This window comes from Aphelocoma coerulescens, chromosome 2, assembly GCF_041296385.1.
Source record: "Aphelocoma coerulescens isolate FSJ_1873_10779 chromosome 2, UR_Acoe_1.0, whole genome shotgun sequence".
In the NCBI taxonomy this organism is placed as follows: domain Eukaryota; kingdom Metazoa; phylum Chordata; class Aves; order Passeriformes; family Corvidae; genus Aphelocoma; species Aphelocoma coerulescens.
In genome coordinates, this window is record NC_091015.1 from 27,790,571 (window position 1) to 27,818,334 (window position 27,764).

At 35.7% G+C, this 27,764-nt stretch overlaps 1 protein-coding gene across 1 annotated transcript in view; it reads left to right on the forward strand.

Moving 5' to 3' along the window:
* Positions 1 to 20,616, forward strand: part of LOC138105655 (neurexophilin-1) — a 138,309-nt gene extending 117,693 nt beyond the window's left edge. Inside the window, exon 2 of the mRNA XM_069005776.1 lies at positions 18,745 to 20,616. Within this exon, the coding sequence (XP_068861877.1) occupies positions 18,745 to 19,506 (762 nt within the window). The 3' untranslated portion in view covers positions 19,507 to 20,616. The remainder of the gene's footprint in view (positions 1 to 18,744) is intronic.
* The last annotated feature ends 7,148 nt before the right edge of the window (positions 20,617 to 27,764 follow it).

A 27,764-nucleotide genomic window follows, 5' to 3' on the forward strand; every position in this document is an offset into this window, starting at 1 on the left:
GCCAAAACATCTGTTCCTTTTCTGAATAAAAAGCTTGCTTCTCCAGCAAGTGTCACACGGGTCCACACCAAGTATAAACCTTCATTCCTCTTTGCAACTTTGCCAGTGATGGACTAGCACTGGGAAGCTTTGTATTTTTGTCTGTCTTGTCTCATTTTTCATTATGCCAAATTCAGTAGTGTAGACAGGCAAAAAAATAATTTGGATTTAAATCTACACATTTCCTTTCAAAATATGTTAGTACTTATATGTACTTTCTATTTTTAATCTTGCAATTACTTCCTGAATTTCTAATCAAAGCAGATACTTATTAGCTTCAAACTGATTCGACTTAAAAAGTTCTATTGCCTGTTCTTTTGCCGCCAGGACCACATTTGAATTATGACTCTCACCGAAAATGTAACAAAACTGTCCTTGATTCTTCTTGGATTCATTTTGGCAATTCTACAATTTTGCAGTCAAAACAACGTTCAGAAAAATTTTGGGTTGTTGTGAGAAAATGGTGTAACTTTCAGTATTTTGATAATTCTGATTCAGTTCACAGACTTGCTTCTACTGTAAAGTTCTTAGACACCTTTAGGAAAAGTGCAGTATTTCAAAAGAATATTATTTTTATATTGTGTTCCTACAGGTAATAAGATTCAAGTAATTAGTTTTTGTTACATTTTATCAATGGTCAATATCTAAATATTTTTATCCAGTATGGAAAAAATATTTATTGTTCTCTGTGTTGTGAAGTAAAGGAAAAAAGTGGTTTTCACATATAGTTGTCTGTGTTATAATTTGCTGTTGATTTGCTGCTGAAGTCATTGTCTTTGGGCTATAATAATAACTAAGAAGAAAGGGTTTGCGGTGAATAGTTTTAAGTTCCTGCAAACTTTTGAGCTTTATTGTGGTAAATAACATGATACAACCATGGATAAAACTTCCCTCTGGACTGCATCTGGTTCACTAATTCAGTCCCCTGAAGTTTTAATTCATTTTCACAGAAATTAATGAGTAATTTTTGCCTTTTTTTTTTTCCTTTGGTCTTTGCCAGAAATTTCTTCATTCTTTAGATGAAAAATGTGTATTTGCATTGTAATATTTGAAGAAGTTACTTAGGGGTTTCCAGTGTCAATCTGGTATGGGGATGGGGAAACACATTCTGTTTCATTGTTCCCTCTCTCTGCCAGACATAAAGAGAGTTTCTCCAGGTGGCAGAGATTTGATAAATGCTGGGAAGCTGTGTAAAGAGAATTGCTAAGGAAATTGAATTCAACCCTTCTCCATGGCTTGATCCCCCATAGAACAGGTGGCCTGGCACACTGGCCACGAGTTCCTGTTGACTGAGTCCATCCAATACCTCAGTCCCCTCGTGCTGGGGATTTGTTTGTGAAAGCTGGCAAGCTGCCTTCCTGGAGGAGCTGCAGTAACAGAAAGAGGGCTGGGAATGGTTCAGAAGTCCTGAGTCTTTTCATGGCTCTTGCTGTGTTTTGCTGGTTCTTTGAAATGCTTAAGAAAGTCGGTGTGTGATTTGTTAGATGAAAGTTTGTAAATTCTCAGTCAAAGAAATATTTCCAACACAACACACTTTCTCAGTCAGCTTTCTGTGAGGACTTGTGTGTGTCTATTGCTAAGATCTTCAGGCAGAGAGAGTTTCAAATTTTTGGCTTACACTGGCCAAAATATTTATTTTAAAATAATTTTTGTTACCTGTGTAGGCCTGTCTTAGTGTGATCAAGACAGCAGAAAATGGGAAGTGTTCTCAGTCTTGACAAATATCAATTACTCGTTTAATAAGTTGCTATTGACTGGGCTATTCAGTAACCATGTGGAAAAGATTAGAACTTTTGTTTATGACAGCATAGTTCAGGAGTAACTCCAGTAAAGTGAAGTCAATAATTCTATTTGCATACAAAAAAACAGCATTCTCTTTTTGTCTCTTGAGGTGCAACTTGAGTGGCTGGTAGCCCATCAAACTGAGAGGTACCTTCAATATGTTCCTCTGTGAAGCCTGAACTCAGTTTGCAGGGGAAATTACTCTCTCCAGTGAACAACTACAGTGATTTGTACTTACTTTGGAAGATCTACATTTTTCAATGGATAAAAATGAAGAGAATAGGGTTCTGACAGCACAAAAAATTCAGTGCAGACCTCTAAGCTAGAACTGTGCAAGCTGTTTCCTGAACCAGTAAGCACAGAGGTGCATAGTGCCCGAGTTAATAAGGTCTACTATTAGGTGGATTTAATTAGCTGCTGCACAACTTGATGTCCATGCAGTTTGTCTGCTTTGAGGGACCTTGCTAGTATTTCTGTCTGGGATATTAATCAGTACAATCTCAGGGCAGTAGACCCTGCATTCCAGTTTTCAATGACAATGTGCTCTAAGTATTACAGAAAAGTAAACGTAATGCATACAGAAATCTTCAACAGGCAGGTTTAAAACAGAAATGTGGTTCTAATCTTAGTTACAAATATGATCTTAAGTCCGGTGAAAAACCAATATATATTGACAAACACATGTAAGAAGCATGAAACTGTGTGACAAACTGTAACAGTATTAGGCACTGGCATTTACAGGAAAATTATTATCAGTTTAATGTGATTTTAACCTGGCAGAAAATGTGCAGGTAGAAGCTTGTGTTCTTCTGGTTTTAAGCTTTGCAGTAAGACCTGAGTGCATGGTAGACAATACTGCCTTATGTTTCTTCTCTCTCAGTTAGAAAATGTTAGTCTGAAATATAATTGATTGTAGATTTGAAAATAATCAAGGAAGAAGTTAGATTTGGAGATACAGAATTTAGAATAATCTAATCATTCTCAAAAGAATGATTTGAAGAAAATGTTCTCCATGTTTTAACTTGAAATTTGGGGAGGGGGAAAAGATTTTGTTCCTCTTTTTGCTGCATGATCCTTTTTTAGAACGAAATTCAAGACAAAGTGAATCTCAGCTGGTTTGGAATTATATTATCATCTGGGGGAAGATTTTGAAACAAGCCAAAACTAACAGATTTTCACCAGCCCCTTAAGAATTCTAATTGCCAAGGGTTGGGCATTTCTTGGGAGAAAATTGACAGTGCAGTAGTGTGAGTCTGCAGGATTGTCTTGCCTGCAAGGTCTTCTTGGCTGGAAAGACTTTTATTTGATTCATGTAGAATCACCTAGAGCTCAGCAGATATTTTTAATGTTTCTCATTAGACAGTTTCTTCTACTTCATCTGGAAACTGTGGCCAAAGCTGCAATTAACATTGTCAAATCTGAGTGTTGATGATGTTGTTGGTTAAACCAGCGTTGAACAGAGAGGGTCAAGCTGCAAGCCTCGGGGGCTCTATAGTGTACTTCAGAGTCCCTTGGTAAGGATTAACAATTAAATTACTAGTTCAAGTCCAGGAAAGGTCAAGAGTGATTAACAGTCTTTGTTCCATTGGTTAGTGGGAAACAGATGTAAAATGAAGTAATGATCAAAATCCAATTCCTAGTAGATATTTTACATCATAGACACCAAACTCCTAATGGTCCCTTGTTAGCAATATGATTAGAATGGACAGTAATTGAACAGGCACAGAGAACTGCCATGCAGCTTCTACTCCCATTCCCCATAAACAAAATTACTGCCATTTTCCGTCTCAAGGACAAGCTGAAAAGTTGCAGTCTGAGATTTTTGTATTTTATTTGGAGAACTTTCACCTTGAGTAATATCAAATAATATTTTGGACCAAAATAAAGCTGAAAATTATTTGAAGGGCTCTGAATGCAGAATAACCTGCAACTTAACTCTGGCAGGTTTTATTTGATAATTTTAAATATATGTGGTTGATTCTCAGCTGGATTAATCTGACATGGATCTGCTGAAAAATTAGTTAAATTGTAGTCAGTGAACCTGGAAAAAGATCTGATTCTGGATTACTCAAAGTACAAAATCATATTTAAGATGCACAAGTATTTTTAGAGAAAGTATAGCAAAGTTATGTGTATTATACATACAAGGCCTGCCGTTCTTTTTCTTGCTCTCAACCAGTTTAGGATTAGGTGAGAGGTTGTATAATAGGGGTTTAAAATGGGTAAGAGTTTGGGGCTGGGGCTTAGGCTTCAGACATTTGCTTAGGGTTACTACCATGATATAGCAAAACTTTAAATTCCAAAGCTTTGTATTCTCATACTCCTGTAACTCGTGACAGAATGTTTTCCTGTAAATAGAAGAAGAATTTCTTTCTTTTAGATCAAATCTAAAACATGCTGTTCTCCATGGAAAAGCTGTTCTGAAATTATCAGGAAATCTATTTTAATAATTAATCTAGGAATATTGCCGGATTACAGTAGATGAAAATTCTTCCATATTTTAGCAATAAAATCCATAAGATAAATGGACAAAAAGAAATCAGTGGATGAATAAAATTTTTAAAGTATCTTGTAACATGTACCAGCTGGACTTTTCTTGCTGTTCTACAGTCTCTTGTCTTAGTTATCTATAGAGCAAACGAAGAAAGAAAACACTCTAAAAAGCTAATAACTTGAATAAGGTAAGATTCTTCTAGTTTCCACTAGGTTTATAACAATTACATCATTAGATTTTTATAAAGTAAGTTTGAAACAATGGAAAAATATTCTTATTATTCAGTAGGTAGCTTATGTACTACCCAGAGCTGGTGTTGACTGACTGCTGAAAGATAAACGGGAATCAGAGGGATTGACATTTTGAAAGACATTTATAATGTCTTCCAAATTGTGAAACCAACTTCATTTATTTTTTTGTTGTTGTTTTACAATGACATTGCAACACAATAATCATACTAGACATTAGTATGATTATTTTCACTATCATGTTTTGGCAGAGGAACAAATCAAACATTTCTCATTAACAAGGACAGTTTTTCCTGCTCCTGTAGAAAAGTGGGACCACCTAATGGTCTTCAAATGGTTTTCAGGCTTCTTGTTGACACAACTCCCTTCTAAGCTGACTTTGTTTTTTTGAGCTCACATCCTTTTAAAAACTGCTAGTGGCATTATGTATAAGCAGTTATTGGAACTGACCTTTTTATTGGTACATACTGAATATGACATGGGAAAGAGAAGTCCAGAGATTTGTACTAACTCTTAGCTCTGCAACTGAGTTAGGTCATCACCAATATTTCTTCCTTTAGCTTTGCCTTTGCCAAATATGTTTCAGTGAGAAATCTTTCTAGGTCAGTGACTATGTATGTTTAGCTTCTAGTACACCTGAACTCTGACCACAGGGAGGTCTGTGAGCATTGCAATAATATATAACACTAACTGTAGGTTATGAAAGGATGTCCATTCTGAAAACACATTTAAAAGAAACACAAGCAGGAGTGTCATTTACTGAAAAATGGAACTGCTAAGCATTTATATTCAAATTAAATGCTTTTATGAGTTCATTGAATGTTATTTAGCAAGTATATTATAGCAAAGACATGTTACCTTCTGCCTTAGAATGAGGTTATTATTGCTTTTTCGTAGTTATCTTTTGTATCAGCATTTGGCAGGTAACAAATGAAATTTGCTTGCTAATGTTAAATTGTTTTGCACTGCTGCTCAGCCACAAAGATATAGAAGGATGAGACAATGGAGAAAAGTGATTTGCTTTTTTGGGCAGACATATGAATGTAACAGTGATCTTGACCTGTCTTTGAAGAAGTGTTTATTCTGTGAAAGGCAAAGCACTTAATTCATGTCTGAATCACTCCACTGAAATCTTGTTCATGCAGGAGGCTGCACGAGTGGAACTGAAGATAGAATTGGCTCAAATATTTCAGTGTGGTCAGAGTGGTGATGCTTAGAACTGTCTGAGGTCAACGCAGAGTATCAGTCAAAAAAGATGAAGGCTTTCTGAAATTTGGTGTGAAAAGTTTGTGTTCCTCTATACATTTTTTTGTGCCCCCTCATTTCCTAACTTGAGCAGATTTTGGACAAATAATGCCTGATTCTCCCTCAACCCTAATTTTTTATACTTTAAGAATGTGAAAACAGGATCTTGAATAAGTAATGAAGCCCAAACTTGTAAGGATTCCAGTTTAATTTTCCAGAATCTGGTGTTCTCTTTAAATTTAGAAAAAACCTTTTGGTAACCAAGATTTGCAGGTTTCACTTTAGTCTAAGCCTATTTTGATAGAACAATTGAATTTTTTTTATATACCTGAGAAGTTCTTGCGATACAAGGTCAGAGTAATAAATGTTATGTTTTTATTCTTTATGTAGGAGAAGTTATATAATCACATCACTACTTTATTACTCTGCAGTCATTTTGTTACTATGCAATTTAAAATATTTTAGCCATCAGCATTTGGAGAAAGTTCATAGGTGTGTAGCACTGTATTATAATCTGCCTGTAAGACTACATTTCTTCTAGTCACCCTGTCTGGAAAGGCAGTGATAGATCAAGACACTGGAACAGGTTTTAGGGTGAGCTGGTAAGCTGAGAATGCACAGTATTTGCATTAGAATAATCAGTGCTCTAGAGCTGCAGTATTTCTCTTCATAAACTGAGTTAATATTTCTTGCTAATTGGAAATGACTGGACTTTTATGAAGGCTGAAGGTTAGAAAAGTTCTGAAGGGTTTATGAAACAGGTACTCAAGTCTTGTTTAAAAAATAGAAGTATTTTTGTTTATTTGAAGGTGTTCAGCAAAAGCCAGCAGGCATGAAATAATTCCAAAGATGTAATCTTATTAGACCTTGAACTGTCTTGTATGTAACTCAAGTCAGTACATCTTAATAAGAATTTAAAGTGATGTATCAGAACTGCTCAGGAGAAGACTCATGGCCCCCACAGACAAGTTCACAGTGCTGCTCATCCTAGAAGTTGGCATGCTGGAGTTCATATATTCCCTTCCTAAGTTTTTTGTTACAGTGTGAAAAACTTAGCAGTGAATAACCTCCTTCAACTTATGTGTCAATGCCCAAAGGACTCTTAGCTCATCTCAATTTAAATTAATGACCTTAGTGATAGTATTAGCAATTGGACCATAGCTCTCATGAGCCAGCTATTTGCATATGGAATTTGATTAATCCTGCTGGCTATCAATTTTCACTTTTAATTAGGTGTGATACTATTGCAGGAGAAAATACAAGACTACTATCAGGCAGAGACAATGTTGATTTTCTGTTGAGTATTCTATTCTGTTTTGCTTGGCTGTGGTAAATTCCCTGACAATGTCTGTTTGGATCAGCTCAGAAAGGTACCATAGACCTTAAAACAGGTCTGTGCAAGCTCAGTGATAGTCAGCACAAAGAAGCATCATATTAATTGAATATTAATGGTTTATGTGATGTAGGGAAATTGGTTTATGATATCCCCTTCCAGTACTCTGTAGCTCTATTCCTCTTAAGGGTATATAGGTCTCTTGTTATACTCTGTCCAGAGTCACAAAAAGACCAGCTCTGTAGGCAAGTGTGGCTATGGGTTTTACTGAGGCTATTTGGTTTCCCTGCATCCTGACTGAGCAAACGTATACTGATGAGAAAGTCCTGCTTAGATTTGGATCAAGACTAAGTTTTGCCAGGACCTTGTAAATATGTAACATGTGGTGTCTCCTGATTTCCAACAGGCCAATTCATATTTCTTTGACATCTTTGCACTTCGCGAACATTGCAACGTGTTTGCCTATGTCATAGCCAGGAAAACAACGTTCAGCACTTGGCTTGCCCAGCAGAGCTGGTGCCCACGTGCTGCTTATTGCTGAGCATACCCCTGAAAGAATTAGCAGACCTTGACAAAACCATCAAAAAAATCTCAATAAAAATTGAGTACACTTGCAATAGAATAGGTGCTTAATGCTTCCCTTTCTTACTAGAACAACTTTAAAGAAATAAACCTCTTTCCTCAGAAATGGATTTTAATAGATGTTGAAATCCACTGACTCAACAAATGAATGATCAATGCCTATTAAACAAACAGTTAGAAAGGCAGTATATTGCTGCATCTGCTAAAATTCAAAGAGAGGAAAATCTTCTTCTTTGAGATCACAAAATACTTCTGAGAAGTCAGTATGTATACCTGGCAAGGGCATAAGGTGAAGATGAAGGCCTAAATGTTAGCAGTGATATGCCAAACTTTGAATATTGGAACACATTCCTCTATGTTTTTAAAATGCCTTTCCTGAAGTATTCAGCTGTTTGCAATAAATGAATAACTCATGGTGGGGAACAGGGAATTTTAATGAAAGGAATCTATATTTTTGCAATAGAATTTCTTGCAGTAGTGGGAGGCCTTCTTTTTTTTTTTTTTCACAAGTATCTCATATAGATATGAAATTCCTTTGTGTGGCAATGTGCATTCTGCCAGCGTCACTGGGAGTTAAATTTCTTCAAAAGGCATCTTTGTTCAAATTAAGATTTCTAGGATGCACCAATGAATGTGGAAAGTGACTCAGCTGTATCAACATTCTAATGTTTTTCTCTGGAAAAAATATGGTGTCTGACACATGAGCAATGAACTATTTGTGTGAATTTAATTTTATTAAAAGTTTGCATCTTACAGTGGATGATTGGAAACTTCATGTAGAAAATGAGCAATATTAATAGAGTATGTTAATAGTACACAGTGGCCTTGTCCATTATTTAGTACCAGGGTATGTCAAGTTATAGTCTTTTTCCCTTTCTTCATAGGATATGGCTACTCATATGGAAATGGAGATGCTCTTCAGTTTGTTACACATAAACCAAACTATAGTTCAAATTTTGATTAAAATGTTGCTCTGTGGCCTTTCATATAAAACCTAATTTTATTTAATATTACTTTCTACATGTATGCAGAAAATGGCAAGCTAATATTAATAAAAGAAGGCTTACAGGAATGCGGAACAAGAACAACAGATCCTTGTCAAAATTTATTTACCTAGATAGACTTTCATTTCAAAGTTAGCAGCACTCTGTGATACTCGCATAATACTGGGGTCTTAAAACTCTGTTAGACATTTTTAACCCACTTTAATTTATTCCATCATAGTTTAATCCTCTGCTGAACGGGAATGGGTGAATTTTTAAAAGTCATAATCCAGTGAAGTAAAAAATCTGTAATGACAACATAGACAGCAGGCTTCAAGAGTTTAGTTTAAATTCTTTCTAAAAATGTAAAACTTAGGCAAGAGTTAATAGGATATTTCATACAGTTATATTTCAATCCTTTTCCAAATCTTTATACACTCACTTGTATCTCTGCCATCAGAAACATTTGGGCTCAATTTCTGTTCTTTTAAGGCAAAACACAGGAAGCTGTAAAATTCTAATGCAAAGATTTTCACAGAGTATTGTAACTCATTTGGTCCTTCAGTTCACAGACTGTTATATGTGATAGCATAGTATTTTCTAAACGGAATGAAAAATGATGTTTTACAAACCTAACACCTTCCCTTCTGTCTTAACTGGGTAAGAAAATTAAATTAAGATAAAGAGTACCACACCATCTTTCTGCTCCTCTAGAATTTTTAAAATTAATTTTATTGGTGGGTCAAATTTTGGCCCACAAATTGATTGGGAAAATTTCATGCATTTCCTATGCACTTGAAATCTACAGTTTTACACTCTTCCTTGACTATCACCTTTGGAGCTGCCTAGTTCTGGAAGTACCTGTAACTCAGACAACACCTTATGTTCTTTAATGAGGAAGCTCCTCTAGTGCCAGCCATAGACTTTTACAGCTTTGCCTGGCCTCAGCATCCAGGCACCAAACTTCTGCCTGAACTCCACAGGAAAAATGCTGCTTCCTTGCTAGCTTTTGTTGTGTCATGCTGGACCAGAATTTAGGTGGCAGTAGATGAAGCTGGCAGGTGACTTGTTCAAAACAGGATGAGAAAGTTCTAAGAGTCTGAAATAGAGACGAGGTGGTAGGGTGTTTCACATGGTGGAAGTTTCAAACAGAAACAGACAAATTCTTGTAAGCAATACTTATTGAAAATGAATAAATTCATAGCCACACCCCCAACTTAAGAAGTCCTTGATCTGCAAAGACTTGAAAATGAAAAAGATTTTCTGGTACAAATAGCATATTCTTCCGCTCATTTTGCATTCGTTGATAAAATAAAATTTTAGCTGTTGTACAGGACCAGATGGACTTCCATTTTGACTTGCTAATCCTTTCAAGCTCTTAAATTAAATAGACAATGGCAATAATTTCCTTTTTTTTTTTTTCTCTCTAAAAGCTACATGTTTAGAGAGAAAACAATGAGTTTTCTTCTTTGAAAAACAACAGTGACAGCAGTGCCTGTCTTAGCTCCTGCTTTCCAGGAAAAGGGTGGAACAAACAGTATGGCTGGCTTTTCATGATTTCCTGTTGTGGAACTGTGATTTTGGTTCTTGCTTCAAAGGTCCTAGTGTTATCCAGGCAGATAGGGGAGCCTGGATGTTTAATTCTGAGTATATATCTGACTGCCACAGGGGAGAAGGCAGCACTGGCAGAATGAAGCAGAGAAAAAAAGGAGAAAGAGAAAAGTATCCATTAGGGCACTGCTACTAGAAGAAATGTCTCTGTAATTACAATCTAAGTCTGATTGATTTAAAGTACCTATCTGTCTTAGATGACTAAACACTTTTTAAAAGGCTGCTTACTAAACAGTTCTTTTAGTCACTAGTGAACAAAACAGGCTCAAGAAGACTTTTTCAGATCCTAAATACTTGTGAAAATTTTTCAGGTGATTAAATCAAACTAAAAAGATAACAGAATAGTACAAATCTACACTGTTTCTTAAAGGAAACATCGAGATGGGGAATTTCCTATATCTAAAAGGAGGAGCAATACTAGCAAGTGTGCATGCCTTGCTGTATGAGTACCACATCATTCTATCAGCTTCAGCATGCTTACAGATGCATAGGGAGAGGTGCACCTCAGCATGACTAGAGAATTTCAGAAGGCATTTACACAGAGCATTCATTGCCCTGCTTCCAGCCTACAGCCTTTGGGTTCTCCCCATAGAATTGTCTCCAGGGCAAGCTATGCACCATAGGTCAGATTGTTCTTGGTTACCATTGGGCAACTAGGTGAAGAGCATTTATTCAGTTTGGAAGGTTGATCAATAATTCATGGCCATAGAGGACACAATCCATTCTGTTTCTCTCTTGATTAGGGAATAGGCCTAGAATTCCAGGTGAATTAGTAGATCAGTGAATCCCACCCAAGATCATGGACTGGGCTGGCAAAAAATATGATCTAATTCAGGACTTAATAGCTGGTAGGTTGACAGCTTTATTCATCAGTCTGTTAACCATTCACAGGGCTTGTGGCAGCTTAGCCCACAGTCCAGGAATGCAAGGGAGAGGAAATGAAACTCTAAAGCAAAATTTGACAGAGCAATTCTTAAGGATTTTTACTGAGACCAAACACTTAAGGTGCTTTACCATCTTTGCATTTCCTGCAAACTATTTGAAACTTGCTAGTTTTCAGATTTATTTATAACAGTCAACTTACATGGGGTAGAAAGCACTGTAAAACTATAATTTTGGCTGGCCTTTTTTCTTTTGCAGAACAGCCATTCCAATACCCTAATATTTTATGATAACAACTGTTACGAATTATAATGCACCTAAACAAAGCAGTGTTGCTACTGTTCTATTAGTACCCTCGTCTTTCTGTGGGTACAAATTTTCTAATTAGTCTTTGATTCTCAGTTAGATCTCAGATATCAACTGATAGAGCCACTGTAATTTCAATGATGTTAAATTTCACTGAATTTATATCAGCTGTCGTCAGCTGAATTTATATCAGCTCTTGTCTTGCATAACTGCTGTTGTGTGAATGATGAAAAAGCTCAGGTAGCTACATTTTTGTTTTAACAAGGGTCGTTTGAATCAAGAATGATAGCTCATAGATTAAAACCAGAAAAATACAGAATTTAAGCTGAACTGAACACAATTAATAGTAGTATTCTGAATTTTGTGACTCCTAAGGATGTTCTATATAAAAATCGCAGTAACAATGCATGTTAAATTCAATTTCTTAACCTAAAGACAATAAAAAAAATGTCACTACCTCTGTTTTCTGTGTGACAAAAAATTATTTTTTATGCTTAAATGAATGATCCCAAGTGATTATTTTAGAAAATATTATTGAAAACTTCAGATGCTTCTTTTTACATGGTTAATAATGAAAGGAAGTCACCATACAAATTCTGCAGGGCTCTATGCAAGGACCTCTGCTGTTCAATGTATTTGTAAATGACTGGGGAAAGGTGAGTGAGAAAGTTTGTTGATGACAAAATATTTCAGAATAGAAATGATAAGAGCTGAGAATGAGGAATAGGCAGAGAGATCTTATCAGAATAGATAAATAGGCAGTAAATTAAGGAATGAAATTCTGTGGTAGCTAATGCAATATGGAACACATTATAAATATAAATCCCTGCTCCATATATAATTAGGATTGAGATTTTAGAGTTAAGAATGCTTCACGAAAACATCAATTTAGTGCTCTTTAATGACAAAACCCAAATAAAATGAATTAGTAGAGAAAAAAGACTGAACAAATAATGGAAGGCCATATTTGCCATCATACAGGACCGTGGTTCTGCCACATCTTGTATACTGTGTGCCATTCCGGTCTCTTCATTTTAAAGACAGAACTGGGAGTGGAGAAGGACAAAAAAGGAGATTCAAAGGTACAGGTATAGAATAGCTTATGTACAAGGATTATTTGCATGATTCAAGAGGTTGTTACTCAGGGCCAGAAAAGTGATCAATATCTGTTTACTATTATGAATGGATATAGTTTGACCCATGTACTAGTGAGCTAGAAGGAAGCTTCCTTATGCAGCTAGGAATCATCAAATTTTCCACTCACTGGTATTTGTAGAAAAAATACTTAAATCATAGCAGCAAAGAAAATTAAGGAGGAGCATGGGAAATTTGGATAGAGACAGAATTGTCCATCTGAAGGGTTCTCAAAGAAGGTGTCAGGAACCAGGTTCAAAACAAACAGTAAGAGGAAGTAGAGCTGTGGAACTCATTGCTGAAGTAAGTACCTTATGAATGTTAAAAGTTTACAAAGGGTCAAAGTGAACACATGCACAGAAGATCAGTCTGTTTAGTTACTGAAACAGAAAACTCATTTGGTCCTTCAGTTTACAGATTTTACATGAGATAGCATAATATTTTATCAATTGAAAGAGAAATGATGAAACAGAAAATGTGTACAGAAACAATATCTAGCTGATGCCTTAAAGAACCTGGCATCAGCAGAGGAAACTGAATTATTGGACAGCTGAGAAGAAATCAGGGGTCTCTAATATGCTTGCCATGTTCTTGCTCTTCACCAAGCATCTCTTATAGTTGCTGTTGGAGACATCATGATTTTTCTAACTGAATCTTTGGTTTGATCCTGCATAGCCACTTTTGAGTTCTCATTTGACACAGTAGATCATGAGATACTGTTCTGTTTGTCAGACTCATATGAGTTTGCAGATTTTTTTGGATGACTGACACACATCCTTATTCTTTTCATGTTGTGCAGCCAAAAGGTTTGTAAGTTAAAACCAGAGAGGCCTGTTTCTGTGAAATATCCATGTATGTGGTTTTCCATGTTTGTCCTCCCTTTCCAAAGTGTCCATTTTAACAGGCACAAGTCCTTCAGTGTGTTTTACTCTCTCCCATTAAAATAATATCTCCATTAACTTGCATTCTCAGTTTCTTTTTTTATTATCAAATATCTGCAGAATATTGACTTTGACTTTTTTGGAAATTTTTCACTGAATAAAATGTTTCCATGCCACTGGTAACTTTGTACAATGTGTAGACAGCTGCAGGAAGAAAAACTGATCTAAATGGAAGAGTAAACTCAGTCTTGTTTTCCCTCCACCCATTGCATAAACAGGATGAACATAAGGACTCCGGATTCAGTGAAAACTTTCTGAGTGCTGTCACGCCTTGATAATGGTCCAACTTATTGTAATGTCCAACAGTATTCTCCTACCTATGTTGTATCTGAGATATCTTAACGAAGAAAGAAAATTCTGTTCTTTTATACAGAGCATTTGCAAACACAGTGCTGCCAAATTCTTACAGTGCTATGCCAATAAAAACAATCTTGGCTTTTGATTAGTTATTTACCTGAAGAGAGAGATTTTCCACCTTGAGTATTAGATTGTTTGTTTGCATTTTCCTTTGCTCTCAAGTAGTCATATATTCAGAGGAATAAATGCATAATTTCTGAACCAATACTGTAATTATAGGTGATGAACTGTATTAGAGCTAGAATAAAAGGAGAAGAGTGAGAAATCAAGATGCGTTCTGTACCTTTTTGAATTACTATTTTTTAAAATCTCAAATTGATCAGTCTTAAATTAATGTTAATATACCTATGGTTGATTTTACTCAACCTCTCATTACTGAGAAGAGGACCTGAATCACCACTTGAGGCCTTCATAGTTTCCTGAAATTCCTTTTTAACTTCATTTCTTCTGCTCCAATTGTTCAGGTTTGACTTGGCAAAGCATTTAGGGCACAGTGTCTTGAAAGAGAACTCCAAAATTTCTGAGACAAATGAACTGCCTATCCTTTAGGAAGTCCTAAAAGAACTACATATATTAATTAAAATATGCTTAATGAAGTTAAACATGAAGTTAACATGAAGTTAAAGAAAATGAATAGAGTATTCTATTTTAATGGATTAAAAAAATTAATTACAGATCAATTCCTGTGTCTTTTTAATGATGTTTTTGGATATTGTGCCCAATGAAACCACTGTATTTCCTTCTTCAAAGAAGAAGTAGAAGAAATGGAACAACAATTTGTCAGTATTTGTTGTAAAAGAGTTACTAGGCAGTTGTAAAAGCTCCTGGTGCCTTTTTGATATCAGTAGGTAGTGGAAATCCATACTTTCCGGTAAAAGTACAAGACCAGAACCAAATATCAGTCTGCCATGCTTAATAAGTGCTTTCCCAATGATGCTTGTAGCACTAGATAAGAACTTCTAAATTTTTTTGCTCCTTACTATTTTTCTAAATCAACATTTCTGCCATCATCATCATTCAGAACCACTCCTGGCTGTGCAGTCGTGGAGGAAATCCCCCTACTCAGCCCTTTTGCAACCTTGATTTATTGCACTGCAGTGGTGTTTTGGGTTAACACTGGTGAGCAGCTAAGCACCTCACAGTTCTTTGTTTACTCTCCCCCTTTCCCCAGTGGGACAGGGAAGAGGAACAGAAGAACAAAAGCACGAAAACTTGGGGATCAAGATAAAGAAAAGTTTAATAGGTGAAGGATAAATAGTAGAAGGATAAATACTAGAAGAGAGAAAAAAAGAAAACAAACCAGAACACAGGATGCAAAGGCAACACTCAACACACAACCAACTCCAGTGGGTAGAATGATGACCAACCAGTTCCTGAACAAAAGATGTCTACCCCCCTCTAAACCCCTGACACTTCCTTTTAATTGCTAAGCATGATGCTACATATTATGGAGTATCTCTGGTTAATTCAGGTTCTCTGCTCAGTTGTGTCCATTCCCAATCCATTGTGCACCCCCCCCAGTCTATTCACTTGAGGGGCTGAGAGAGAAACAGAGAAGGTCTTGGTGCTGTACAAACTGTTCAGCCAGAGCTTGAACGTTAGTGTGTTACCAGCATTTGGGTCAAAAGTCTAAACCACAGCACCATATGAGCTGCTATGAAGAAAATGAACTCCATCCTAGACAGAGCCATTAAAATTGGGGCAAGCTTTTCAATGTTTTGTCTAGGAGTGACACTTGGCTATAGTTAACTAATTGATAAGGTAGAATATGCAAGTTTCTGAATTTTATCTTCAAGGAAGAGGACAATAAAACCACCACATAAATTATGCTGCTCAGTGTTTTATTACTGACTTTAAATTGGCTCTTTTTCCACGCACCCCTAAAAATAGGTCTATGTTTCAGGTTCACAATGCTAAGTACAAAACCTCATGCTTTTGCATGCTCTTTCTTGTATTATTGTAGCCTTATTTTTGGGAAGAGAGATCGAAGAAAACTGAATCAGTTCACGTGAAAGAACTGCTGCATTTGCAGAAATTCTATTACACAGCAATGCTCTCTGTTATTGGGTGTGTGAGTCTCTGAGGATACTTTCTATAGCATATAGTATACTAGCAGTATATAAAAGAGCAGTTAGATGGAAAATGTTAGTGAAGAACAATGAGATCTAGAGCTTTTTTATTAACCCTTGAGGGCTGCTTTTTTAGTGCTTGCACAGACTCTTGACTAGGAAGGGCAGGTTCAGACCTTTACTCATGGAAGCAACAGTTACCCACACTAAATCACAAACAGAGGTCTCAGGGCTACCTGCCCAACCAGAAGTCTTTCAGGTATTACATAGTCAATGACAGTAACAATAAATTGTATTTGTTAGATTGGGTATGAAGCAGTATAGAATGCATGGAGTCTAAATCATCCATTTCCATTAAATATGCTGGCTTTCAAAAAACCACATGTATTGGATCAGTCATCAATCATTTCAGAAAATAACTCCTCCCTTTCCTGAGCCTTCAGTTTTGTATATCTGAAAAAAAGAGATACCTTCTGTTTTATAGGTTTTTATACTCTACATGTTGTTACATGGAACTGGTAGTCTAATCCTATGAAATGTAAATCATTATATGAAGAAAAAAAAACAAAGGAAAAATAAACTGTAAGCAAAGAAAACGAGAGTGGTAAGCAGTCTGTATCCCACCTACAGATTGCTGGTTTGCTAGCTGTGCTAGCTAACTGCTTAGATTCATTGTAGGTTGACAGATTCGTGCTAGACAGTCAAATTTTTCCTTTTAACCACAGTTCTTTTCTTATTTTTGCCCTCCTTCCCCATATGCCATAGAAAAAAAAATATATTCTGAGTCTCTTTCTCTCTCCCTGTGACATCTTCGTTGCTGCTTCATTAACCAGAGCACCATCAGTGCATTTTATTACAGCTTCTCTCCTGGCCTACTGTGTTATTGCTAAGATGCAGCTATGAACTGGCTATCAAAATGCTAGTCTGTGTTTTAATCCTTCTGTCCATTCAAAAGAGGGGGAAGTCGTTTCTTTGGCAAAATCCTGAATTAAATCCATATTTTATCTATTATCCTTACTGGCCCCACATGAAATAGACTGCGGAGGTATAGTGTAGGATGTGACAGATTTATTTACCTATTTATCTGCTGTAAAAGGCTGGGGGCAGATCTCTTATCTGATCAGTGTATTAGGACAATTTAGACTGATTTTATGTATGTGCCTTCAAATGACCTTGAAAAACTACTGAAGTTAATGAAAGTGTGTTTCAATTTCATGACTGTTAAGAAATGAAAAGGCCATGCTGTGATAGATATCCTCTGTGACATATACCTCCAGTTGTACAGTAGGGAGGGGACATGATTTAAATACTCTCTGGTTTCCAATGGGTTTCCTGGGTATGGAATGCACTTAATTCATTTTTAAGTGAAGAGAAAGATATAACTGCAAGTATGATAGAAGCACATAAATCAGTGCCAAAACACAGAGGAATATTTGAAATCTCATTTGTAGCCATGAAAAAGGAAATAAGAGACTTGATGGCCTCTTCAGAACAGTGCAAATGTTAAAAAATCGGGCAGTGTGTGGTGCAAATTTTAGGGGGAATGGGACTACACACATTGTCAGCCCCTTTCCATCCACTCACTGCCTGCATGAATTCTAGTCCTCCCAGCTCCGCTCTGTCAGAGCTCTCTGCCAGTGCTGCATGTTAGACAGCTGTGAGACTGCATCTGTTCTCTGTTTTCCACTCAATTAAAGCAAAGAGAAAATATATAAATAAGACAAATTGCTCTAACAGTAAATTTTGTGAAAAACTATGTCTGAAATATATGATTTTGTTGGAACTTGGTGCAAGATTTTGTGTTCTTTAAAATTTGATTTTGCAGGATTTTTTTTATTACTGCTTTTAAATTGGTGCCTATATATATTTTTTATTTTTTGTAAATACACAGAAGGCTTTCTGTCTTACACAGATCACTATTTAATTTGGGGAGGAAATGGTGAAAAAAGAAGTGAAGCGAGGAAGGAGAAATGCTTGTCATACCAGATACAGACAAGACAAATCAGTAGCTGCCTGTAAGGGATTATTAGAAAAGGCTGTGACTTCTCCTGCATTAACTGATGTGGAGTACACAGTATGTACAGCTGTCGACTCAAAACTCATTAAAATTTTAATTATTCTGTTATTTATATTGTAGTTGTGACTGAAGGTCCCAGTCAAGAACACAGACCAATGAGTATTCATAAAAGGAGTAGGGAAATTGTATTATTATTATTAGATTCATAATGACATGGACTCCAAGCACGGTCAGGCTGGCACCACCCAGACAGCACCCTGACAGTGGACTCCAGGGGCAGCAAAAATAAATGAATGTGACTCTGACGGTGGAAGACACAGCAACTTTGCAGAGTGAACATTCAAGCAAGAACTGTGAGATGCCACATACAGCCACATACAGCCTGAAGGATGACAAGACTGTGTACGTCAGTTTTTGTAGTAATTCATTACACACTCATCACTTACAGACATCACAACAGAAGAATAATGTGAATGTCTCAGATTAAATCTAAAGTCCAACGTAAAAAACTGGCAAAGGAGAACTTAGTAATAACTACTCGGAAAGTGGAGGAAAACAGACATTTCTCTTAGTTTACTAAGTAGCATGATATGATTTAATTTCTCAAAAAAGTATTTCTCTATGATTTGGAAATCTGGTCTTTTTGGTCTCAGGTGGAAATGATAGGTTTTGTATCACATATCTAAATATATTGTTTCTTTCTTCTTCCCTTCTTTTTCAGGTTACCTGTGCAAATTTAACAAATGGAGGAAAAACAGAACTTCTAAAATCAGGAAGCTCCAAATCCACACTAAAGCACATATGGACGGAAAGTAGCAAAGACTTGTCCATCAGCCGACTGCTGTCACAGACTTTTCGTGGAAAGGAAAATGATACAGATTTGGACCTGCGATATGATGCCCCAGAAACTTATTCTGAGCAGGATCTCTGGGACTGGCTGAGGAACTCCACAGATCTGCAAGAGCCTCGGCCCAGAGCAAAGAGACGACCCATCGTCAAGACTGGGAAATTTAAGAAAATGTTTGGCTGGGGAGATTTTCATTCCAACATCAAGACTGTGAAGCTAAATCTATTAATAACAGGGAAAATCGTTGACCATGGCAATGGGACGTTTAGTGTTTACTTCAGGCATAACTCCACTGGTCAAGGGAATGTATCTGTGAGCCTAGTGCCCCCTACGAAAATAGTGGAATTTGACTTGGCACAACAGACAGTGATTGATGCCAAAGATTCCAAGTCCTTTAACTGTCGAATCGAGTATGAAAAGGTTGACAAGGCTACCAAGAATACACTCTGCAACTATGACCCTTCAAAAACCTGTTATCAGGAGCAGACCCAGAGTCACGTGTCATGGCTCTGCTCCAAGCCCTTTAAAGTAATCTGTATTTACATTTCCTTTTATAGTACAGATTATAAACTAGTACAGAAAGTGTGTCCTGATTACAACTACCACAGTGACACACCCTACTTCCCTTCAGGGTGAGGACCAACTCGTGTCTGAGACTGAAGCCTGGGGAATAAAAGAGGTCGAATGACAGGGCTGTAACCTCAAGGAGGAAGGCCATATCTATTTCCTGGAATGTGTCTACCTGCTGCTGCTGCTGTCAAATGGCTACAAATATGTTAGTGGAAAACAATCTAATGTAATTTTTACCCAGTAAGCTCCATGTATCAATCTAGGTGTAAATCACTATGGATTTGAAATAAAACCATACACATACACAGAGACACACACACTTCTCGGCGCACATTATTGAGATTCCTGTTAAGAAATCTTTCATTGTCTGATATCTAAGGATTCAGCATAACCTATCATCAAGCAAAATGGATTAACTAGACAGTACAAGGTTTCTAATGCAGACTGTTATGGAAATCTCCTTGAAAGTCCTTTGAGTACATGCCAATCAATAATCCCCACTCATGCATTCTACTGCTTGGAGTAGCTGTACTGGTAAATAATACTGTAGGAGTAAATACTTGTAAAAAATGGGGAAAACGTGTGTTTAGAGTTCAGTATTCCCTATTATATGAACACAGCAAAGTGTCATGACTTTTTCCCAGCACACAGTAGGCACATTCAAGGTGGTGGTGGTGGCTCTTTTTCCATGGAACAAGCCTGTTTCTAGTAAAGATGGGCAAACATTTGGAATTTACATGTGAGCAGACATTCTGTTTTAATGTTTCTCTGACTCTTTAAGCTCTGATTCTTTAAACTTGTTTGAGTTTAGGCCAGCTAAACTACTTAAAAACTGCAACTGATCTCTAAGAACGAAAATGCCTGATGGAGAACATGTAAGTTATAAGTGGCTGTCTTATCTTTATTACAAAATATTGTAACAAATTCAATATCCTAGTCTTCATTTGTATGAATGGTTTGTATTGTACATAATTTAACCAGTGTTATTTGAGCTGCTTATTAATATTAACTTGTAATTGTCTCTCTGCTTGTTATTGGTTAAAACAATCAAGGAAATGAGGAATCCATTTTATCAATGTAGCTGTAAACTCCATTAAAAGACAGAACTATGTACAAAGCATTTATTCAGCTAAAGTATTGTTGAAAGCTATACATATACAACATTACAGTCTGTCTGTATTTAGATATTTTATTTCCAGAGGAAAAAAATGAACTGTACATAAAAATAAAAAATCTTAAAGTTGAGTTTCAATATGTACTGTGTAGATAGTAGTTTAAAGAGTTCTGACAAGCGGGTAACACTCCAAGTCTAATATGATTTTCAATATTGTCTCTTTGCATATGTACATATATAGACATCTATTTATAAATTTGTGTGTGTGCATATTTGTGCGTGTATAAGTACATGTGTGTGTGAGTGTATGCAAATACATATATATGTTGAATACATAAAAATTTCTCTAGCCCTCTTCCTAGCAAGCAGATCTGATTACTGAAGGTCTTGCTAGCTCAAGCAGAAGCCCCCACTCTGATAAGAAATTACAGGTGCAGGGTTTTGTTTAAAATGAGTCATTATAATTTAGAAGTGGGAAAACATAGAGCCACTCTCTGTGTACAAAGGCCTGTCTTTGCCTTAATTCTAGCCTCCTCTGAGGTACTGATCTCTATGGAATGAAGAGATCCCTTTTTATGGTACTAGGGAATTTTCTTCCTATAAAGAAAAAGCTCATAGCTTTTATATATATATTTTTTTTTGTGGATAGTGGCATACTTTACCCCCAACATCCAGAAAACCAGCAACTGTAAGAAGTCCATGCCTAAAAGAAGGCTGCCCAAAGAAGAACTCAGTATATCCTATCATATCATATCTTTCAGAATTGTCATTCCTGGAAATGTTTTCTTCCCCCTATCACCCTCGTCCCCGGGTTCTGTGCCCTTGGGTCAAAGCTGTGAATGCAGATATGGGTCAGCTTCCAACTCTGTGCAGCATTATGAACAGCTTCTCCAAAATCCCAGTAAAAACTCCACTAATGTTTCAAGAACTGAAAAGTTTGAAACAACTACCAGTTGAGGACCTCTCTTGCTGAAATGTGCAGAACCTAAATGAGAATGGAACAAAGCAAATGGATAACATTATTGAAAGTAAATGTTTCTCCCACTGATGTACCAGTAGGAGAGGAGACTTTCATATTATTATTGCTTTGGCTTCTTTGAATTGATACACTTGTGGGAATTTCTTCATTATGTATGACATTTCCCAGGACAAACTTGTGACCCTGGACCGTGTGCAGATTTGGAGAAAGAAATTTTCCAAGCCATGTAGTCCCTATTCTGATCTCATTCAGGAATATGCTGAGATACACAATTTTTTCCTTGGACAGGGATTATGATTAAACTGGTAGTGTTTATCCCTTGTGCTCTATGAAAAGTAATTGTTATGAATATATACCATAAAGCAATTTGTGTTGCTGCCAATAGTTATATCTTGGGTCTATTAAATCAATGGGAATTTTGCTATTGATTTCAATATAAATTTCTATTTAATAGTCTGTAGAACTCCAGTGTTAAATATGATTAACAATTTTAGCAATCTGTATTACAATTGAGCATTAACATGGTTCGTTTATATACCTGGAAAATGGATGTGAAATACTATTGCTGGTACAGTTTCATTATTTTCTATATTTTTTAAAACTTCCCATAAATATATGCAATATACGCATTCTGTTCATATATAAATATTTGTCCGCTTTTCAGGTAAAATCCATAGAAAAAGGAACTATTCATCATGCAATGGTTTTGATCCTATTAACTGTGGTTGTTGGTATTTTGTCTGCCTCTGTCACAGTCAGTCATACTATTAATTAGTCCTATGCCTTTGAAGAATTTGCTATTCTTCATAGGCATTTTTGAGTTTGAACTTGAAAGAGTTCTTTTGGTGATTGAGTTGTGAAACAGTGATTTAATATCAGAATAGATAATGTATTACTTAGGTGCTAGTTCACTGCATTTCATTCAATCTTTTTGGGAAACATTCTGTGTTTACTAATTTTGTTAAAGAATGTTTTTGGTTTTGTCATTTGAAAAAGGATTTTAATGAACATGAATGTGTTAAGTCAGTTAAATAATGTATGTATGGGTATCTGGGTCTTGCACATGAACAATGCCTTAATGGAGTGCTAGGCCAGGCAAATGTTGCCACTCTATAACTCACTAATTCTAGAAGTAATAAAGATGTATATCTCTAAAGATATATTTTTAGGATTAAAGAAGATTAAGTCACTTATTTTTAAGAAGTGAAGAGACTGTTTCTGTTCACCTTTTTTTTAAAAAAAACTTTTAAGTCATTCTTTGGCTCTTATTTTCACTTTGTAGAGAAATCACAAATAGAGATATTTTAATGGAATCAATAATTTCTGGTGGAAAAATACATGGATCATGCACATGAGCAAGTATTAGTATATTAAAGTTGCCTTGTGTGGATCAGTGATATTTATGTGTCAGTTCCTGTGCTTTTGAAAAAAGGAATCGAAGATATAGGAAATGGGTAGTTTGCAAAAAAACCTGCAAAAATCACTGATCAAAGTTCTAAACAATGGTGAAACCTGTAAGGCTTTCACTTGTTAATTTTATCAAAATATTTCAGCATGGTGCAGAAAATATACTATCTTCTCTCCTTATGAAATCACTTGTAAAATTTTATCCCTTTCTCTCTTTTTCTTCTTACACTGACAGTAAGCAAACTAACAAATTCATCTTTACACAGACATGGTTTTTCAAAGTTTCCCCTTACTTAAAAAGTAATGATGTCAGAAACTGTTGAAAATTATGGTAGTAATTTACAGTAAAATTAGAAATATTCCAACTCCCTTTTGTATGAGAGCACAATGGAAGTATTGTAGTGTCCTTGTACATGTTAGCCTAGAAATTTATGTAATACTATTCATCCATTTGGTCAGAGGTCAGTTTTACCTTGATTAAGTCATGATATCCTCATGAGTTCTGAATCCTGTGGTGCAAATTGCAAATCTGTTAGAATACTAGGCTTAGGCAACTGATCTGAAGAATTATTCTTCAACAGAAGACAATGAGCCTCAGTCTCGGCATCTTGTGGGTCCTTCTGTCCTTCTGTGGCAGAGGTAGTAAAATTGTATCTGACTGCATCTAGAAAAGGAAGAAAAGCTTTTCTCTAGTGATTTGTGCTCAACTGTGTGTCTTAGGACTGCCAGAGACCCCAAATGGCTGCATCAAGGATCTGTTGTGCTAGGACCTGCATAATATACAATGTATACAATACCTGTTTGGGAATGGTTTTGATGCCAAGAATGCCTAATTTTCAAGACAGTGTACTGCAGAGTTCTTGTGAACCCTTTACTTATAAATTTGAAGCATACTGTTTCTGATTTTTTTTTTTTTGTTAAATATACACAGTTCCCAAAAAAGAACTATTTTTAAAATCTCATACATACATCAATGAAATACAAGCACTCTTGGCCCTTCTGATTAGTTATGGTTACCACTTTAGTTTATGAATATGAATACTATTTCCAAAAAATATTTTGACAGTGGAAGAACAGACTATTTTATAATAAAAAAATATTTTCCTTTTTTCGTTTTTTTTTTTTTAATTGGGCAGTATCTTACTAAAATGTTGGTAAATTGGCAGATTAAAAATTTTCTGGATCAATTTGACAAACTAAATATCCATGGATATGGTTAACACTTTTTACTGCTTGTGAGAGGAGCACTCATTAAAAATAAAACTGTCATTTGTAAAGATACAATAAATTGTGGGACTATGGGACTATGGGAATATTGTATTTCCTTGGCTACTATGCACCTGATAATATGATCTAATACTTGTAGCATTATCCCTTCAAAATCATTGATGCATTTTAAAGTTAAAATTAATTTTTTTCATTGTTTCCTGTATTCTGTGCTACTTTGTTAAATTACCCAAACCAGCAAGCAGATTACTTTGTTTTGTACAGGAATTTATTTTCTCATTGGAAAATACCTATGCAATTTTTAATTCTTCTTTGAAGGACACAGCTGGTGAGTCTCTGCTTGAGCTTGGACTGATGTTCTGTGAATGGTATACATAATTTTGAATCCTTTATCTTAATTTGCCTCTGGGATAAAGAAAGTAATTTTTTGTAGGTGCTTTACATCAGGAGCAAGCCAAAGACTCACCTGAACTTTTATTCTAAGAGAGCCATAGTCCCATTGTCAAAGAAGGAATTTGGGAAGATGGAGCATATTTGGGATTTATTCCTAGTTCAAACTATACCTCAGCCATGTATCAAGTAGAGATATTGCTGTGAGGGAAGGCTTACGTGGTGTGTGAAATGAACTTCTGCCTGTTGTTAACAAGAAATTAGAGGCACCAAAAGAAAATTTATAAAGTTGAAGCAGTTCATACACATCAGTGAAGATGTGGAAATTAAACATTTCAAAAAGTAAATCAGTATTTTATGAAAGGGCTACTGAGTTTCTGGGAAAAGCCAAAAGTACTTACAGACCTGTTCATCACAAATAAGTAAAACCAGACTTGGCAGAGGCATAAATAACATGAGATCTTTAGTTCCTCATCTAGGTCACAGAAAATATATAATGAGATGCAAAAACCTACTTAGAAACAGGTAGGGTAAGGAAAAATGAGGTCACTTATGGAGTGTAAACAAAAAGTCATATTAATTCTTCCACTATCCAATAGCTATCTATAATTGTTAAATTTATTACGACATATTTATGAAGCATTTTTAAATTTCTATTGTGAAAGTAAAGTATTTTGATTAGTCAAAGAGTGGGGAGGTCTTGGAAATAAACATGGAATTTTTTGCACAGAAGTTTCTACAGTTGCAACATACTCTTTCCAGAGGCAAGTACTCTGGAATTCTTTTCAACTGGCTATATGTGGAATCCAGAACTGTGATTGCTGGTAGTAAACAAACCAGAAATAATAGAACTTGACTGGCAGGACTGTGGTCATCTCGAGTTCATTGTATGTTAATTTTGTTGTGTTTGTCTGTTTCTGGTTTTGTGTTTGTATTTGTTTAAATGTAGAGGCATAAGAAATGCATTTATCTAGCCATGATTCACTTTAACACTCCAGTGGAGTTCACTCATAAACTCTATGAAACAAACTGATATATAGCTGTATGATATTAAGTGCTCTAGTCTTTATTATGCTAATGACCTGTAGGTCATGTCTAGTTAATAAGGTGGACAGACAGTAGCAACACAAATTGTGTATCAGATTAATTCCCACATGAATCTTCCATGACTTGAGAAAAAATTTCTGAAACCTTTAGCTGATGCACTTCAGTAAGTTAGCTGTAAGTAAGCCCTTCAGAAAACAGGATCAATACTCACAAATTTTGGCCTGTATTTTTCTCAAGATCTCACCAAAATTTTTCAGTACTATCCCATTTTATGGAATTATAACATCTCCTGTGCACATCAGGGACATACAATTTCTTTAATTAAAGCCATTACTCCGAGAAATGTTTTAGTAAGTAATCTCTCATTTTTCAGCGAAGTATTATTTTCTAAAAATTCTTCTACTATTCTTCTAAAAATGTTGAACAAGTTTCTACTTTTTACCCTGCAGACTATGCTGTTACTGAATTTACACTCCCAAAAGAAGGCTTTTCCTCCTACTGAGGTAAAAAGATCCCTTTCATTTATTCATGGGAATCACACAAATTTGCCCAATTTAGTTCCTTTTGCTAATTGCACAAGTATTACCTGTATAGTTGCTTTTCATTAACCACTCCAAAAGAACTGTGTGAGTCTTTTCAGAACAACTCCCATTTCCTCAATCTCTGTTACAGTTAAAGACTACAAAATGAATGCAGTATTTTAGATGGAATTCCAATGATAAAGAGTCTCATCACCTTTCTCTAATGAAATTCCTTCCTATTCATAGTTACAATGGTATCTCTCAGGTCCCAAACTGCAAAAAATTTACTGCTAATGAGCTCTCCACTATTATTTCTAATAGAAGCCAGTCTTAATTATACTGCTTTCCAATGCTCCTTCTCATTTGAGTTTTGAAGTAGCAGTCTTCAGATGTATTTGTGACTACTTTCCTTTGCCGCTACTTCATGCAAGTCTACCTCTTTAGACCCATTTTTAATACACTTCTAACCTCACAGATGTAAGAATTGCCTGTGAACTTCATTAGCACATTACTTAGACTTCCAGCTAACTGCTGTGATGTCATATAGATAGGAAATATTTTATTCTTTTCTGATTGATTTCTGGTCTGCCTTCTTCCCTGCTTGGTGTGTTTATTCTTGCTCTATGTTTGAAGTCCTTCTGTCTGCTCCAGATCAGATGTGAGTAGTGCTCACTGATGTGTTTACACATAGGAGCAGATGAAATATATAATTATGTATTCTATTAAAAATTGAGCTAATGAGGTGATTGCATAAACTCATTTAGAAGTACTAAGTAACAAGTGGTAGTCATACCTGTAACTAATACTCAGGTAAAGATTTAAGTATGCCATGAAAAAAATGTAGTTACTTTATTCATAGGGATGGGAACTAATGTAAAAAAATTGTTGCCTGTGTCTAAATATCACTAAAGGCAAAGTGATTAGCTCTGTGGTAGAACAAATCAGTAATAAAATTTTGCATAATTGCTAGGAAATACACACTATTTCCATTTAGTTTCCTGCTATTCCTTGTATCTTTCTAGGTAGAAGACTAATACACAGTTGTAATTGCCAGCCTGTAGGCTTATTCTATTCCTTTCACTTTGTCTTGTTCTCCCCCAGATACTATTAACATTATTTTTAAAAAGACTTTACACTGGATTCCTTTTGCCAGTCTTATATGACTTAGGCTGATGGCTAGTTCTCAAGAGAAGGCTTTCTAACTTTCTGTAACTGTAATCTCCCCTTTGACCTTTTGAATTCTTAAATTTCCAGAACTTTTAGTTTATCCAGTTGGCATACTTTACATTTACTCTCCACTCTTTTTCTAGAAGGTACTGATTTTTCATCTCTCAGTTTAAGATCATTTCTATGTGCAGTCTTTGTGGAAGAGAAATGAAGCCAACTCAAAGGCTTATTTTTTAGGCTGCCTGGGTCCTAATATAACATGGGTTGAACGTGCTGTAACATGCAAGCTGTAAATTCAGTATAGAACACATTCAGTAATGAAAATTATATATGGAGAACTAGGACGCACATAGAATGACAGTTAAGTAGACAAATGCAAATGAATAATAACAGAACAAATATAAAGATAAGCATAATTTGCATATATTGTAATTATCATATTTATTTCTCTTTTCAATGATTAGAAGTATAA